Below are 17,776 nucleotides of genomic sequence, written 5' to 3'. Positions count from 1 at the left end.
GGACATGACTGAGCAACTGAACTGAACGTGGAAATGCCATGACTTTATCTTTTTCCTGCAGAGCACACTAAACATAAGGGTCCCTGATGCCCATCTGCCAGGGAAATTCCATTGCCTTGCCCTACACTAGGGAAGCCAGAGTGAGAGGGAAACGGCATGTGGGAGACCTGTAAAGGATTATCTATTACTTAGAACATGGTTTTAAGCTGTTTTCCACATAATTTAGGGTTCTACCAAGCAACCAGGATTCTAAGATTTCGTGGTGAAAAAAGGAGTCTTGTTGCTGAAAGAAAGTTTCAAGATTACTTACTGATTGAGGGTGCTGACCTTCAAGGAGTTACCAGTTTGAATAATGATTTTCTTTAAACATGTATTTTAAAAATCTATGACATACTGTATTATATTCCTAAAAAAATGCCACAAGCATGATTTTAAAGCTCTAAAATGGCATTACATGAGTACATGGATATGACTAATCCCTATTGTGAAAAGTAAATATGCATACAAACTTGTAGCATATTCCATTGCCCAGGCTAACTATGTTCTAGAGATCCTAAAGTCACATGTATGTTTGTAATCACCATTCTGTTCAGTGAGGCTGAGTACAGCTATCTCCCTTCCAATTAAGATTTCACTCCTTTTGCTAATTAATTCATTCTGAAAACTAAACTTTTTTTGAGAATTCACAATGAAGTAATTTTGGTCAACACCTAGGTAACTGTGAAGGAATGGCATTCATTTAGACTCAAGATCAAAAGACCAAGATTGTACCAGATTTTTCTTCTCATTCATGATCAACAAAACATCCATCTCAAACAAAAGTTGTGACCACAAAACCTGTACAGAGAGGGCTTACTATGTACTGCTTTTAATAGCTAAGATGTTAATATTAAGTAGTAGTATTCATAGTAAATGCTCAAAATTCTCCAAGCCAGGCTTCAGTAACATGTGAACCATGACGTTCCAGACGTTCAAACTGGTTTTAGAAAAGGCAGAGGAACCAGAGATCAAATTGCAAATTCGCTGGATCATTGAAAAAGCAAGGGAGTTCCAGAAAAATATCTATTTCTGCTTTATTGACTATGCCAAAGCCTTTGACTGTGTGGATCACAATAAACTCTGGACAATTCTGAAGAAGATGGAAATACCAGACCACCTGACCTGCCTCTTGAGAAATCTGTATGCAAGTCAAAAAGCAACAGTTAGAACTGGACATGGAACAACACACTGGTTCCAAATAGGAAAAGGAGTACGTCAAGGCTGTATATTGTCACCCTGCTTATTTAACTTATATGCAGTGTACATCATGAGAAACACTGGGCTGGAGAGAGCACACGCTGGAATCAAGATTGCTGGGAGAAATATCAATAACCTCAGATAAGCAGATGACACCACCCTTATGGCAGAAAAGTGAAGAAGAACTAAAGAGCCTCTTGATGAAAGTGAAAGAGGAGAGTGAAAAAGCTGGCCTAAAGCTCAACATTCAGAAAACTAAGATCATGGCATCCGGTCCCATCACTTCATGGCAAATAGATGCGGAAACAGTGACAGACTTTATTTCCTTGGAGTCCAACATCACTGCAGATGGTGACTGCAGCCATGAAATTAAGATGCTTGCTCCTTAGAAGAAAAGCTATGACCAACCTAGATAGCATATTAAAAAGCAGAGATGTTACTTTGCCAACAAAGGTCCATCTAGTTAAGGCTATGGTTTTTCAAGTAGTCATGTATGGATGTGAGAGTTGGACTATAAAGAAAGCTGAGCACAGAATTGATGCTTTTGAACTGTGGTGTTGGTAAAGACTCTTGAGAGTCCCCTGGACTGCAAGGAGATCCAACCAGTTCATCTTAAAGGAGATCAGTCCTGGGTGTTCATTGGGAGGACTGACATTGAAGCTGAAACTCCAATACTTTGGCCACCCGATGCAAAGAGCTGACTCATTGGAAAAGACTCTGATCCTGGGAAAGATTGAGGGCAAGAGGAGAAGGGGACGACAGAGGATGAGATGGTTGGATGGCATCACTGACTCAATGGACATGAGTTTGTGCAAACTCTGGGAGTTGGTGACGGACAGGGAGGCTTGGCGTGCTACAGTCCATGGGGTCATGAAGAGTCAGACGCGACTAAGCTACTGAACTGATTCATAATAAACATCACTCTAACATTACAGAACAAGATTCACAAAATCTCCACATTAGGAATTTCTGGCTGGTAGTCACTGATGCCAAATTTCTCTTCCTCCAGTTTCCTGATATTTACAGTTAAGACAGGAAGAGAAAAGAGGGCTGGTGCCAGTAGTCTCAACTCAGAGACTTCATATCAGTACCCTTATCACACCACAGTAATCTCAAAGGCACATGAAAATAAACTCTCTTTAAAAAGACTGGGCACTGACCTAGATAATTTTGGCATTTTTAATAATACACTTACCAGTATGTGCCTGCCCCTTGGGAAGTTAGATCCATTCCATCTACACCATAGCTGTCATCATCCATGATCTTGGACAGACCAAAATCGGTGATTTTGATTTCTCCACATGCTGTTCCATCTACCAGGAGGATGTTTCCTAAGAACAAAGTTTATTTAATGATACAAAGATGAAAAAAATGTTTACTATGAAAGCTGATTTGGGGGAAATAAATAATACATTTAATATACATATGCAAAAATTTTAATTAAAATATACATTTAAAATAGAATTTAAAAATATAGTGATACTATTTTAAAAACACTTCAGATTCTACTAGTATGCCAGTGTCTCTTAAAAACTAAATCACAAAGCATATTTTCAGATAATTATATTCTTTAAAGCTTAAAAATTTAGACAAATTTTATTACTTACCTGGCTTAAGATCATAATGTATAATAGGGGGTTTGATTTCATTGAGATATCTTAGTGCATTTACAATTTGCATTACAATAGACCTAGCTTCTTTCTCTGACATTAACTTATGTTGCTTCAGATAGAAATCCAAGTCATTGCCTTCACAGTATTCTAACACTGTACAAAACCTACAATGCAGAAGAGAAAAAAATCAGACACAAACTATTAGCCACTAATTCAGTCCCAATGGACAAATGAGTATTTGTATCATCAGTACAGAATAGGGAAAGCAAATGCCAACATGTCTTTTCTTAAAAACTAAGTCTGTTTATATTCACTTACGTATCTGTATCCAAGGAGAAATAGTCATAGAGTTTAACTATTCTGGGGTGATCCAGTTCTTTGTGTATTCTATACTCTCTGCAGGCATGTCTACAAGAAGGAGAGTGTATTAATTCTCCATGACCATTAAATGTATTTTCAAAATTGATAAAAATCAAAGAATTAATATTTACTTGTGGTAGTTTTCCTTCTTCTCATCCCTCCAGCTTTTATTAAGCTGGTGGATCTTCACAGCAGCATATCTTTGTTCATAAAGGTCAAAAGCCTAGGATTAAAGGAACAGAGAAGACTTTGAACCAAAGACCAACTGAAGAGCTCACTTTTTTTGGGGGTAATAATTTTGCAGTAATATGGAACTAGAATATACATTTTTATATTATAAAATATACTACTTTTGGTAGTCATCTCTGCTAAGATTATAGTTCAGTGGCACGTTTATTATCAGAAACAAGATACAAATTTCATGCTGTTAAATCAGAGTAAACCTTAATGTGAATTTTCATGTTCCAAGTTTTATAAACGCCAATATACTGAATTAACATAAAACAATAAAGCTTTAAAAACAAACAAACAAACATAGACCTTCTCCTCTACACTAGCAGCAGCAGCAAGCAGCCAGGAAAACAGATGACTTTAATAATTTTTTGGTGGATTGGATGAAGCAAACTTTTTCCTCTATCTTTTCCTAGACTCCATGTTTTTTCCCCACTTGTTTGAAAATTAGTTTATTAAAGTCCTAAACTTTTATTACAAAATTAAATATAACCATATATAATTACCACACCATATGAGCAATTATTCCTTAATCTCATCTCAAGATAGGCTGATAATTTGAACAAACCAGTATAAAAACCTATTTATTAATAAAGAATTATCAGTATTTTTTAAGGCTTCAGGTGACTTTTTCTTTAAAAAAAAAACAAAACACTGCATATCATGAAAGAAATTTATTATTTAGGTTCTACGGTAACTTATATGCAAAAAGTGCTCCTTTAAGAAAACACTTAAAAAGCTTACAGATTTATTAGGAAGAAGGTTCATAGCTTCCACTCCCTCTATCAATTTAACCTTAAAATAAGCAGGAGGGGTAAACTTCTTGTCACAAAATTATAAAAGCATGAGATCCAAAATCACAAAGGGTGCAGTAATTAAGAATATTCACTTTGGAGTCAGATAAACTTATTAGATGTGTTACTTTGTGCTAACAAAGTCTCAAAGTTTGGATTGAAGAGAATTAAATGGAGTGAAACATATAAAGTCTTTAGAATAATACATGATTCACAATAAATACCCAATAGACATTAGCTAAGTTAAGTTTTAAACAACAGAAAAGAAAAAAAGTTCAGGTAGGAGAAAGCAAAAAGAACATAATAAGTTTATTAAAGAACTTACAAGCAATCACAGTAAGAATAAAAAAGTAAAAAATTCTAAAGTTATCATTAGTGTATACTGATTATAATCTAAGACACATCTTTCAAAGTATACCTTCCCATAAAGCTAAGATGGTAATCATTAAGCAACTGATTCAATATCTTCCACAAAGTCTATTTTTTTATTTACAATCTGCTTTGTTTCCCAAGGGACCTGGCAACAATGAAAGGACTTTGAAGGGGTCAGAGGGAGCTGTCATTAGTATTTAAGTCAACAATAGGGATTTAAGACTTTCGGGCCTCAACAATCTGCATTTTCTAATTTCTATGTAAGATTTTCTTCAAGAGAAAAGTCTCTATTAGCCCCTATCTGTGAGACTAAAAACAGTGGAAATACTACTGTAAGATTTTCTTCAAGAGAAAAGTCTCTAATAGCCCCTATCTGTGAGACTAAACACAGTGGAAATACTACTGGGCAGTGGCAGAAGACTGTCATGAAAGCTATTAGAAGCAACAGAGGCTGGGCTACTTTTAGGATAAGCCAGTGCTAGCTACAGTGATTTTAGATCCACCGTGAGCTATTATGATCTTTTTTTTGACCTTGTGGCCTGGGTAAGACTACTCAACGCTTAAGTGCCCAGATAAACTACCATTAGAATCAAAGAAACAAGAACTGGAACAGGGCTCATAGACCACTCTTGATGGGTGATACTAATGTTTATCCAAGTTAACAAAACAAAAACTAGTTCATGGTTGAACCAAGATCAGAAATTAGTTCTCTGAATCCAAATCCCATAATTTCCCCAGAGTCAGAAGTGGATATAGGTTGTCTCTTGAACACAGAGGAGTTCTAATAACAATTTGATGAGCTTACATCTACTCAACACCAAAATTCTATGTGATTTATCTGATAGTTCATTTAATCATTACAATGATCCCATGATGTACATAACTGTTAAACAGTCCCAGATGAAGACAGGATGGTAAAGCAATAAGCCAAAGTTTAGACAGCTGGTAAACAGCAATCAGAATTAGGATTCAAACTCAGCCTGTTTGGCTTCAGAACCCGAGGTCTTAATCACTGATTATACCAATACATAATGAAGTTCAAAGTGTTACAAAGAGCTTATAAAAGGCTGATTAATAGGGAAACCTTTAATAGGAACTAAAGTTTAAGGTGAGACTGTGACCTTCATTATGCTTCCCTGGTGGGTCAGATGGTAAAGCGTCTGCTTGCAATGCGGGAGACCTGGGTTCAAGCCCTAGGTTGGGAAGATCCCCTGGAGAAGGAAATGGCAATCCACTCCAGCACTCTTGCCTGGAGAATCCTATAGGCGGAGGAGCCTGATAGGCTACAGTCCATGTGGTTGCAAAGAGTCGGACACGACTGAGCAACTTCACTTCACTTCATGACCTTCGATATGACTTCATCCTAACTAAGAGCAAATGGGAAAGCTACTGGGGCTTATAACACAGGGGAGTGAGATGATCAGGCTGCATTTTCTGACAAGGCCATTCTAGCTGCAGCATACACACAAATGGACTGGAGAAACTCAATGTCCAAGAAAAGGTGATTGGCTAGATTAGAGCAGCAATGCAAACAAGAGACAATGAGGCTTTGAGCTGAGAGAAGGGCCCTTGCTGGATTTAGGAGAGCTTAATGACAATAATAATGACATACACCAGAGACTGGTTATGCTGGAGGGAGGGCGTTAAGGGAAAGATGTAGTGAAAAATGACTTTCATTCTTCATTCACTGCAGGGTTTTCAGGGAAGGAACTGGGTAGATAAAGGGCAGTGCTGTGTATTAAAGTAGGGAGCAGTGTTTTTTCTTTTAAAGGGAGGGGAAGGTGTGGGAGGAGAGGAAGATAAGCTTCTATTTCACATGTGACTTTGCAGTACTTATGAAGCATCCACATGAGGTCATGTGAACCCCAGGTATGGGGCTCAGAAAGAAGTGTGGGTAGACAGCTATATATATACATATGTATCTATATCTGAAACCAAATAGGTGATAACTCAGGGAGGGGGAGGGGGATATATTTGAAAAGGAGATTAAGAATGATAAAGAAATTTGGGAACACAGTATTTAAACGTTGGTCAGAAAGACAATACAGAGCAAAAAAAAAAGGTATAAAGTATTAAATGTGATGAGTAAAAATTTCTGCTTTCATATATATTTGAGAAACACTGGCCTTGAAATAGGTAGAAATTAGGGTAAATCCAGGACATCTAAGGACTTGTAACACATGTTTAAGGGATACAACCTTGTCATAAAGGTACTATATTAAACTGCTACCTGCCTATCTTGATTCTAATGGCTGTTTTTATTTGTATCAGGTTGGTCAGTGGTAATCAGCTACCAAATATCAGAGGGTCTGCAAAGGCACAGGGTAGTTTTTAGACTCTCAAGATAACATAAGCCATCACAGACTTTTTTTGGAATGAGAGGACGTAATTTCCCAGTCAAAAAATCATAAAAACAATAAACATGTACTTCTTAACCACATACTCCTATATCTTTGCTATGTTAGCGTGAACAACAGAAAAAAAAAAAGTACATTACCTTATATACTTCACTAAAGCCACCTCTACCAAGCAGATGGAGCAATAAATATCTTTCATTTAACGTTGGGTGATCTTTGAACCTTAAAGGTGGGGAAAAAAACACTCATGCACATGAAAACACACACAAAAAAGGTTCTGTCCACAACACAGTTGTGCTCTTATTCTACTCCTATTTCTTTTTCCTGCTATTTTGAATTCTATTCCATGCTTCTCTCTCTACCTGCATGACTATCACCCATCTCAACGCTTTGGTGTTCACGAAGCCTAACATTCAGCTATCAAGCTGAATATTCAAGTTCAATGACCAATTATAGCACTGTGATAAAGACCTACCAACTACTGTATTATTAAGAGCTTTATAAAATCCTGTATCTATTCATCAGGAAATGCTTCCCTTATGAAAACTTACTTTTATCTGGGAGTTTTAATTAATCAAGTTTTATAGTACTGACATAGGATTAAAAATAATTATAAGCTGACTTTCATTCATGGTTAAATTTTATAGTCTTTGCCTTTTACAAATAAAATTTTAATCCCCAATCAAAAAAGAAATGCTTAAAAAAAATAAAACCCACCACAAATAAAATTATTTAATGTTTATCACACCTGCTACACACTAAGCACTCCCATGTATTATCTCGTTTGGTTCTTAACTAACCCTCTGAAGTAGGCCCTGCCACTACCTTTCTTTTACAGATGAGGGCACTACTGCACAGAAAGGTTAAGTAACTGTCCAAGGTCAACAGTTAATACATGGCAAGGTTTCACAGAAAAACATGGTTCCAAAATGTACACTCTTTGATTCTTAAGGGGGGGGGAATCAATGACAGTTTTATAGTCTCAGATACAAAATATACAATGGTATTTTATTCAGTGTCAACACAACTTTGATAATTTAAGCTTTTCTTGAGAATTAATAGAGATTTCTGTTTAGTTTTAAAGCAAAATGTAGGAAATTTCCTGGTGGTCCAGTGGTTAGGACTCAGTGTTTCCACTGCCGTGGCCCATGTTCAATCTCTAGTTGGGGAACTAGAATCCCGTAAGCCATGTAGCCAAAAAAAAAAAAAAAAAGAAAGAAAGGGAAATATAACAATTCATTTAATTTTCATCAAGTGGATTAAGTTATATCCACAAACAAGCTTGGGCATAATTTTCAGAACAGTCAACTGTAAATTAGCTTTGACTTATCTGCTTTATTAGAATTTATCTGGTACAATCAAGTATATTCCATAACTATGTTATTTCATTTACCTTATATATTAGAATGATTATGTTCATAAAGATAATCATAAACAGGCCTTCTTTTAAGCAAGATATTTCATGGCAGAAATAAGCCACTTCCAATTCTGACACTCATTTAGGTCAGGAAGATTTAAATTACATAAATCTGGAAGTATAAAAAAGACATCCTTCCTGTCCTCTATACAGACTACATCCAATTAATGCCTTGCTTTATTTCTGTCTTCCTGATAAAGCTCCCACCTGTCCATAGGCATTTTCTCTTTGAACTCCTTTAGCGTTTGAATAAATTTGGTAATTAGGGATTAAGGACAGAGACTATAATTTAAACTGCTCTTCTATCTCTTCTTTACACAATGCTGGATACATGGTTTAATGAAATCCCTTTAGCTGAAATGATTTCTTCTTCACTACTGTAACACCAACTTTGGTATTTAGTCAACAAATATTTATTCTGTGCCTACCATATGCCAGAAACGGGTCTAGATTTGGGGGATATAGCAAGAACTAAACTAAATCCCTGCTCTCATGTAGCTTACATTCCAGTGAAAGGAAACAGATAAAAGAACTGGAAAAAAAAAAAGTAATTCCAAATAGTGATAAATGCCGAGAATAAAGCAAGGTAAGGATACTGAGAGAGGTGATGGAGTAACGCCAGGACTGATATTTTAGATAGGGTGGCCTTTCTAATGACCACCTGGAGTGAAATAAGCAAGCCACTCAAGTGTCTAGAGGAAGAATATTTCAGGCAGAGGAAATGGAGAACAGAAGAGCCTTGAGATAGGAATGACATGTGATTGAGGGAGCCAGTGTATCTATGACATATAAGTGCGAGGAGGATGAGAGAGGTGGGGTGGTGAGGTAGCTGAGACCGGACCATACAAGGCCTTCTGAGTCATGGGAAGGACTTTATATCTATGATAAGTCCCTCAACAAGGAAATACTGTTTATGATCTCCAAGGGGAGAAAATCTTTTATCATGTAATACTGTGAAATATAAATAATGACTTACTGTGAATTATCTTCATTATTTATTCTTTTGAGCTCTCGAATATGAAGATTTCTGACTCTTTCCAACCGTTCAAGTTCTGCCTGGATTTCTGCCTCTTCCTGAAAATGAAAAGAGGGGACTATAACAAGCTCAATTTATTGGTGATATAAAAAAGATGTTTTTACTCATGCACCAATTTTTTTTAACAGTGATGGAAAGAATAGTGTATTATAAAGTACCACTGAGTTAAAAGATTGAAGTGCTCTTTTCAATGCCTGAAAGATAGAGAGAGAGAAGGCAAAAGCCTATTTCAAGAAACCAACCTCCACAAGAAAATCTCTGTACTAAAAGAAATCTATTTTTATAATGTCTAAACTAAAAATGACTGCAAGGTAGTCTGAAACTGACTTATAACACAAAATGAGCTGTAAGTTTTATTTCTGATATGTTCAAATTTTAATTTATGAGGGAATAATTTACTAATACAAAATAAATGAAGATATTTCACAATAGTTAAAGGAGGAAGAAAGGTAAAACACAAAACTACTGATTATTCAGAGACCTTACAACATTTGGAATACACAAACACACATGTACAATCTGACCAATCTCTTTGGATAAATTCCACTACAATTTTAAAGAGACTCTTAAAACAAAAATTATATGACTAGCTGTGATTTAGATCCTTAGTCATCAGAGCACACCTAGGCAAATCCTAAAGGAATTTACTTTAACATTCATTAATCTAAAAATTCTGATATTTTCATGTCTCAAAATATACAATTTTTAGAACATATAAAAGAAAGACACCAAAACAAACAAAACCACCCATTACACATACACCTTTGTCAATATAAATACTATTAAAAGACAAGAACATACCAAAGTTCAGTGAAAAGTTCTAGAAATGCCAATTTTATAATATTTTTGAAAAACTATTAAGTAAACACAGATTGCCTTGGCCTAAATGTGTAACCATTATAAATCTATATACAACATGGAATAGGGATCATTTCTGAATATTATTCTTAAATATTTCTGCTTTTCATTAGCACTGTCTTATAATGATTTATCTTCTAAAATTAAAAAAAAATTCTTTGTCTCAAAAAAATCAACAATTCTGAAATTTACTCTGAAAGTATATTTCATTGTAAGGCAGATAACAGAGGTATAAAGTCTATTACACCATTATCTAAGGCTTAAACTGAAAGGAATATTCTCAGTGTCATAAAGAAAAACAAATGTTCACAGATTAAAAACCTAAGTATGTTTATATTCTACTTGACCTTAAGATTATATCAATTATTTAAAAATGAAACAACCCCTACTTGTTGCAGATATTTAATGTAAATTAGGCATTAGATAATACATGCTGCTGCTGCTAAGTTGCGTCAGTCATGTCCGACTCTGTGTGACCCCACAGACGGCAGCCCACCAGGCTCCTCTGTCCCTGGGATGCTCCAGGCAAGAATACTGGAGTGGGTTGCCATTTCCTTCTCCAATGCATGCATGCATGCTAAGTTGCTTCAGTCGTGTCTGACTCTGTGCGACCCCACAAAGGGCAGCCCACCAGGCTCCCCCATCCCTGGGATGCTCCAGGCAAGAGTACTGCAGAGTGGGTTGCCATTTCCTTCTCCAACACATGCATGCATGCTAAGTCGCTTCAGTCATGTCCGACTCTGTGCAACCCTATGGACAGCAGCCCACTAGCTTCCTCTCCCCAAGGGATTCTCTAGGCAAGAATACTGGAGTGGGTTGCCATTTCTTTTTCCATAGATAATACACAGAAACCATTGAAGATGAACTTTTCTAAAATTTGGGGGAGAGTTCTCTAAAATACACTAAATTCCCTGAAATTTCCTCATTTAGTGTAGCTTCAGTCACAGTATTTCTAATTTTAATGAAAATAAGAAAAAAAAAGGTAAGATAATGTTCCAGGGGATTAAATAGTTTCATTATAAGGACAGGAAATAGATTCAAAAGCTTCACAACAATAAAGTCAAACCACAGTTCAGTTGTCTCAATTCAGTTACATAAAGCAGAATAAGAAACTGGCTATATAGGTGTGTCCATAAATATGAAAAAATTCAAATTCAATTATATCACAGAACACAGAAAGAGGTAACTTACTTTTTTCAGATTACTAACGATTGCTGCCTTAAAATTTTGTTAATTTCTTACACATGAATGAAGCTACCAAACGCTTAGTAAACTGGTATAATTTTAAATAATCTGATAAAACGGTGAAATGCTTATTAGAACTGCCAGCAAAAATACTTGTTTCAGCTTTTACTTGTAATTGTGGTATGGGGATACTTATTATTTGAAAAGTGAATTTATAGAAATTCTATTATATATAATTTTGAGACAACTAGATTGTTGACACATAATTACATTTGTTTTATAATTTTTGGTAATCTTCAGATGTTTATACAATGGCAGTAATCAATATTATGAAATAGTTACTAAAGAAAATAAAATACATGTATATGCCAGTTAAGCAAGTTTTTATTCCTCTATAAAACATGCCAAGTATGGCTTCCCTAGAGGCTTATATGGTAAAGAATCTGCCTGCAATGCAGGAGACCAGGGTTTGATCCTTGGATCAGGAAGATACTCTGGAGAAGGGAATGGCTACCCACTCCAGTGTTCCTGCCTGGAGAATCCCATGGACAGAGAAGCCTGGTGGGTTCCATGGGGTTACAGAGTCAGATAAGACTGAGTGACTACACACACACACACCCACACACACACACCCACCCAGCCACCCACACGCCCCATGAGATCTTGTAATACAAAAGGACAGACAAGCTTCATTCAGTCTGAACTGTAAAGTTTACAGGATAAAGCCCCCAAACGTCAGGAGGACTAGTTAAAACAAACAGCTGGATCCTAGCTGTTTAAGAGCAAAGGTCAAGGGAAGGAACTATAACTGATTATATGCAGATACAGGTAAATCTTCCATAGTCATCAGTAAATATATTTATATCGTCCATATTGTAATTTAGTATTTATTCCAGTATCTTGGATCTTAAAACAAAGTGACATATTTCTAGGGGAAAGATAATTCAGCAACTCTAAGTAACTTCTCTCAAATCCCACTGAGAAAAAGTATACATTCTGTTATGGATTGAAGGCTTTGTGTTCCTCCCAAATTGTGTATGTCTAAGCCCTAACCTCCCAGTGTGATGTTATTTGGAGAAGGGGACTCTGTAAGTTAAGAGTTAGCTTAGGTAATAAGAGTGGGGCCCTCTTGATGAGATTTAGTGGCTTTTTGAGCAGGAAGAAAGAGATCTCTCCTCCCAACCCCATCAGCTCTTTGTGGCAACACAGAGAAAAGTCACGTGAGGATTTGAGAAGATGACCATCTACAAACTAGGAAGAAAGCTACGGAAACTAAACCCTAGGCTCCCCTGGTAAAGAATCTGACTGCCAATGCAGGAGACACAGGTTCGACCCCTGATCCAGGAAGATCACACATGCGGCAGAGCAATTAACCCTATGCACAGCAATTATTCAGCCTGTGCTCTAAAGCCCAGGAGCCACAACTACTGGAAGCCTGCATGCCCTGCAGCCCATGAGCCACGACAAGAGAAGCCACCGCAAGGAGAAGCCCACAAAGCAACAAAGACCCAGCCCAGCCAAAAATGAATGAATGGTTGAAGAAAAAAGAAACTAAACTCCAAGGGACCTCGATCTTGGATTTCCAGCCTCTAGAACTAGGAGAAATAAGTTTCTGTTGTTTAAGCTGCCCAGTCTATGGTATTCTGTTACAACAGCCTGAGCCTGTTAGTTATTCTCTCCTTACAGAAGGGAATTCCATTATGGAATGGAATCCTCAAACACATGGCAAAGGTAGGTCAAATTACTAAAATAAAAGAGAGGTAGTCCAGAACGGAGATCATGCTTAGTAAGAACACTAAATTTCAATACTCTAGTCGGCCACTAGTTGAGCAATTTACAGCAGAAAAGGTCTAAGAAGAAACAGCATCTCTGGAAAAGAATTGGTTTCTGTAGGCAATTATGGTGTTGAAGGGACACGAATAAGAAAAGATCCTACTAGAGAGAGGGAGGTAAATTTGGTAATCACATACAATAAAAGGACATCGTTCTTTTCCGTTTAGACAAAAAGATATGGCAATAAACCTTAACAGTACATACTACAGCTATTTTAACAGTATTTTAAAATAAGATCTAATATCTGAATTACTTAAATATATATTTTTAAAAACCCAGGTTAGACAAGTATACAACAATAGATCTCAATATTGCCTCATTTAAGTAACCTGCAAAACCTAACACCTTCCAAAATTTTAATTTACATGCAAAGTAAAACCAATTTGTCCCTCAATAGGTATTTAGCATACAAATACTTTCTATTTGTACTCAGAGTCCCTTCTGGCAACTTAATATCTCCTTGGCTCAACATTCTAAGCTAAAAGTATGCTACAGCAATGTAGAATCTTCATAAAATGCCAAGTTAAACGTAAAATGCAGGTTAAAACTGCTAGGCAGACTTGGGGTATATTTTGAGCATTTCCCTTAACGGCAGTTTTTAAAAGGGCAATTATTTTCTTTTAAAGTAGGGGTGTGTAGGCATTAAACTATAAAACTTACAAGATATATAGTAACGCATTTTACATGTAAAACTAATTCATTTCCTGTAAAAGTTGAACATACTATTGAATAGTTAAAACTTCTTTAGCAAATCTTTAATATATATTAATGTTAGCCCCACAAAAACCCCTCAATTTTGAAAAGCTGCCTTTCTATAAAGTCAAGATAAGGTAGAATTTGAGAATCTGAGAATTTCTGATGTATCATTCTCAGCTTGCCTATAATCCATGTGAGTTGGGAGAAGAAAAGATTTTGTGTGGTATATTATGAAGATAGTGGAAACAGGGAAAAGCTTATCATTTACAAGAGTGTATTCAGGAGCACCATAACAACATTAGTCCTTTGAGAAAACTATTAATAGTTCAGAATGAGTTTCAACATATTTAATACCAAATTAATTTTAGTAATAATACAATCAAGTTAGTATCTCTAAGTCCTCAAATAAGTTTTAATTTCATAAAATATTTATGTTATTCTGAAAGTCTATCACTAGGAAAGTGAAAGGTGAAATTAACAAAAGGTGTTATTAAAAGCTAACAGAAAGGGCAGTGCAGAAAATAATTAAGAAAATTATTACCAATTTACTTCAAATTTATAGGTCCTCAATTTTTTCTCTATTATATTCTTTTATATATCCTAAATATGGATATAAGAGACACAAATCATTGGAAATATGAACCAACAAAAAACTACATTGAACGTATAGAGATCAATTTTGAAGCTACTGCCCGTAATCCTCTTTTTGCTCAAGTATGACTGTATAGATGAGGGAGTAGGGTAGGAGGAAGAAAGAGGACAAATACTGTGAAATTCCTGGTGGGGGATTCTTTCCTAACTATGTATATGATGTCTCCATGTCGATCCTGAGTCACTGAGCTGGATATTACTGAGGGGAACATACTGGGTATCCCTCAAGTGTGTTTAACTGGTTTAGAACTTTAATGTTAGAACTTTAACATTTTTCTCTCTCTGTTTCATTTCCTTCTTTGGTGGGTTGGGGGTAATTCGCCTCTCTTTGAAAATTAAACACATACATCAAAAACCCTAAATGGGAGTAAGTGTTAAAATGGACAATGGGATTGTCAGTTCCTCCATTCTATTTAAACAAACCAAACCCTATCTTCTCAGCAGCAAATAAATATAACAGTTCAACTGACTGGCAAATTTTAAATATCCAGTACAGTTCCTGAAAAAGAAATCACAGCTTCTGTATTAAGGGGACGAAATTTCTTGATGGTGAAACTAGCTCAGGTGCTACAGGTACAATGCCTTACTACATTTTCTTCCAGCTTTCTGCCTTTTAACCTTTTTCAGGGTTCTGGTGGATTCCATATTTTTAAAAAGTATGAAAAGGTTTAACATTCTATACAATAATGAGAAGAGCCTAATCTTCTAGACTCTATGTATATGCATATAAACAGCATGGAGTTACAGTTTTTGGCCAATGGCCAAGCAACTGCCTTCTCTTTTTTGTGAAATTATGACCTCTACACTGAATTTACAAACCTGAATAAACTCTGCCCAATGGTTAACAGGACTTCTAAGATTCTTTCCAAAATTCAATGAATGCCATTGCCTACACAACTGGATTAATATAAAAATCTACAAAAGTAAAATACATTTTATCACTAAATTTTCACTCTGGTAAGTGACCACCACCTATTACCAGGTAAAGATGTATAATTATAGATGGGGTGAGCCAGAAATATGCTTGTAGGTTCACAAGGAGAGCAGGAAGGAGAGTATACACACCAGTAGCTTTCCTATCTACAGCTAGTTCCGTGTTCTCTGGCATCGCTTTCACAGAATAGCACTCATTTTTAAACAGAAGCAGAACTAGGCACAAGATGTCAAGTTTAGAATTCCAACACTCTTGGCACTTTTCTTGCCCATACATACCAAGAAGTTGGGAACCTTGTATATTCTTTGTGGGCTTAACAGTGACTTTTTCTTGCATAATGAATGCATTTTCACTAGACTTCACTGAAAATTACTTCCTACACAAGTAGCATCTTGTGTTATGTTCTAGAGAAATGTAACATACAATGTGGTCAGCTTTGAGAGAAAATTTTCTTGAATATAGAGGTGCACATGCAGTTTTAGAGATTAAGCCCTCTAGCATTAACTATTTTCATATTTTTATTCATACCTAAAGTGACAAGAGGCGTCACATACACAAACGTATTCTTTGTGGTCATACTAAGGATTTGATAAATCAGATGACAATGGTATTCTAGAAAGAAAGACCAAAGGAGATATCAAACTTCAAGAATATTTGGGGATTAATTCACCTAAAACCAATGCCCTGTATTCTCCACTGTTCAAAAGGCTTGCAGACAATCCATTGTCTTCCATTTCAACTAGTTGCATGGTCCACTGTGAAGGAGTGAGAAAAGAGCTGTGTGCTTGTTCTTGACCTGTAAAGATTTCATCATGGAAGATTAATACTGATGCTGCTGCTGCCTGTTACTGGTTGTTTCTCTTTGCAGGTGCCAATATCGGTCAGAGAACAGGATTTCAGTGGCAGAGTTGTTGCTATACTGTTATCTCTTCAGAACGGAGGCACAAGGAGAGATGAATGCCACATCGCAAGGAGCAAAGGAGAAAGAGAGAAAGAAATGGTGTCAGGTGGCATGTTGGATGCGATTTTTGTTTTAGTAGAGATTGAGATGACCGTAATTGTTTAGCTGATTCCTTCGGTCTGCAAAGATACACTTGTGTTGGTGCTGATGGTTCTTGACTAATCCTGTTTCAATTACAAATTGGTTATGTTTTTCCTAAAAACTTCTGGTATTTAAATTCAGGGTTTATAACTCTCTCACACACACCCCCCAAAACACATACATTAAAGTCAATCCCTACTACACTATCTAATATTCCATACTGAGATGTCAAATCTTCTATATGCATTCTCTCCAACTAATCAAATATTTAAAATCCACAAGACAAAAAAATTCAAAGACTAGAATAAACACCTCCACATGCTGTTCATATCACAAACTTGAGTCAAACAGCAGTGGTATGATGTAGTTATTGGTCCTAATAACTTTCAAAATTCTTACTTTCTCTTTATTTTGGGGTATTATGACTGGTAATTTATATTTTTTAAATAATATTATGACTAGAGAGACAATCTCTTACAAGGAAGATGGTTTATCAGGGATTTTTAAAAAAGTTGTTTATGTTAGTTTAGTAATAATCCTTGGAAAGCATATCCACAGAGTTTTCTTCAATTCTAGAATTAAGATCGGAGTTGTACAAACAACAACCTAGTAGAACTCCACAAATTACAAAGATAACTGACTTTCTCATAACTAGAATTTATCAAGACCGGAATCAAAACAGGATCAACTATAAAAGCTAATTGGTACATGGCTTATTAGTTTTCTTAACGCCAGAGATGCCACATGTGGCACAGGTACATTACTGGATTTAGTTGCTCTGCCTTAAAGGACAACATTTTAAACACAGGAAATTATTCTCATTGCAACTACAAGCTTGTAAGTGATAAGGAAGTTTATGCATAATGGTTAGTAGCAAAAAGTTATTTTGTGTAAGTTTCAGGAGTAATTTGTATAAGATACATATATTTTACGATATACTTCCTTGACATTCTATTAAATCTTTAGCTGTATAAAGGTAAAATTACACTAGAGAGTATTTACACATTTTACCTCCCAAAACATGCTTTTCCTGTTGACCTTTAAAGATAAATTTATTATGAAAAACAGTGAACCAATTAATAATAAAGAAATATTCTAGCTGATAGAAAAGTCACTAACAGGCTATCCAAGGAAAGTAATATATGAAAGAAAGAGAGAAAG

At 35.8% G+C, this 17,776-nt stretch overlaps 1 protein-coding gene across 1 annotated transcript in view; it reads right to left on the bottom strand.

Moving 5' to 3' along the window:
• The window catches only part of TLK1 (tousled like kinase 1), a 175,501-nt gene that overhangs the window by 9,968 nt on the left and 147,757 nt on the right, over positions 1 to 17,776 (bottom strand). The window contains exons 13-18 of the mRNA XM_068969199.1: positions 9,357 to 9,454; positions 7,104 to 7,185; positions 3,341 to 3,432; positions 3,168 to 3,257; positions 2,844 to 3,013; positions 2,432 to 2,567 (exon numbers count right to left, since the gene is read on the bottom strand). Of these exons, the coding sequence (XP_068825300.1) occupies positions 2,432 to 2,567; positions 2,844 to 3,013; positions 3,168 to 3,257; positions 3,341 to 3,432; positions 7,104 to 7,185; positions 9,357 to 9,454 (668 nt within the window). The remainder of the gene's footprint in view (positions 1 to 2,431; positions 2,568 to 2,843; positions 3,014 to 3,167; positions 3,258 to 3,340; positions 3,433 to 7,103; positions 7,186 to 9,356; positions 9,455 to 17,776) is intronic.

This window comes from Capricornis sumatraensis, chromosome 3 (assembly GCF_032405125.1).
Source record: "Capricornis sumatraensis isolate serow.1 chromosome 3, serow.2, whole genome shotgun sequence".
Lineage (NCBI taxonomy): Eukaryota > Metazoa > Chordata > Mammalia > Artiodactyla > Bovidae > Capricornis > Capricornis sumatraensis.
The sequence above is the reverse complement of the archived record's forward strand: the minus strand, read 5'-3'. Positions and strand labels throughout refer to the sequence as shown.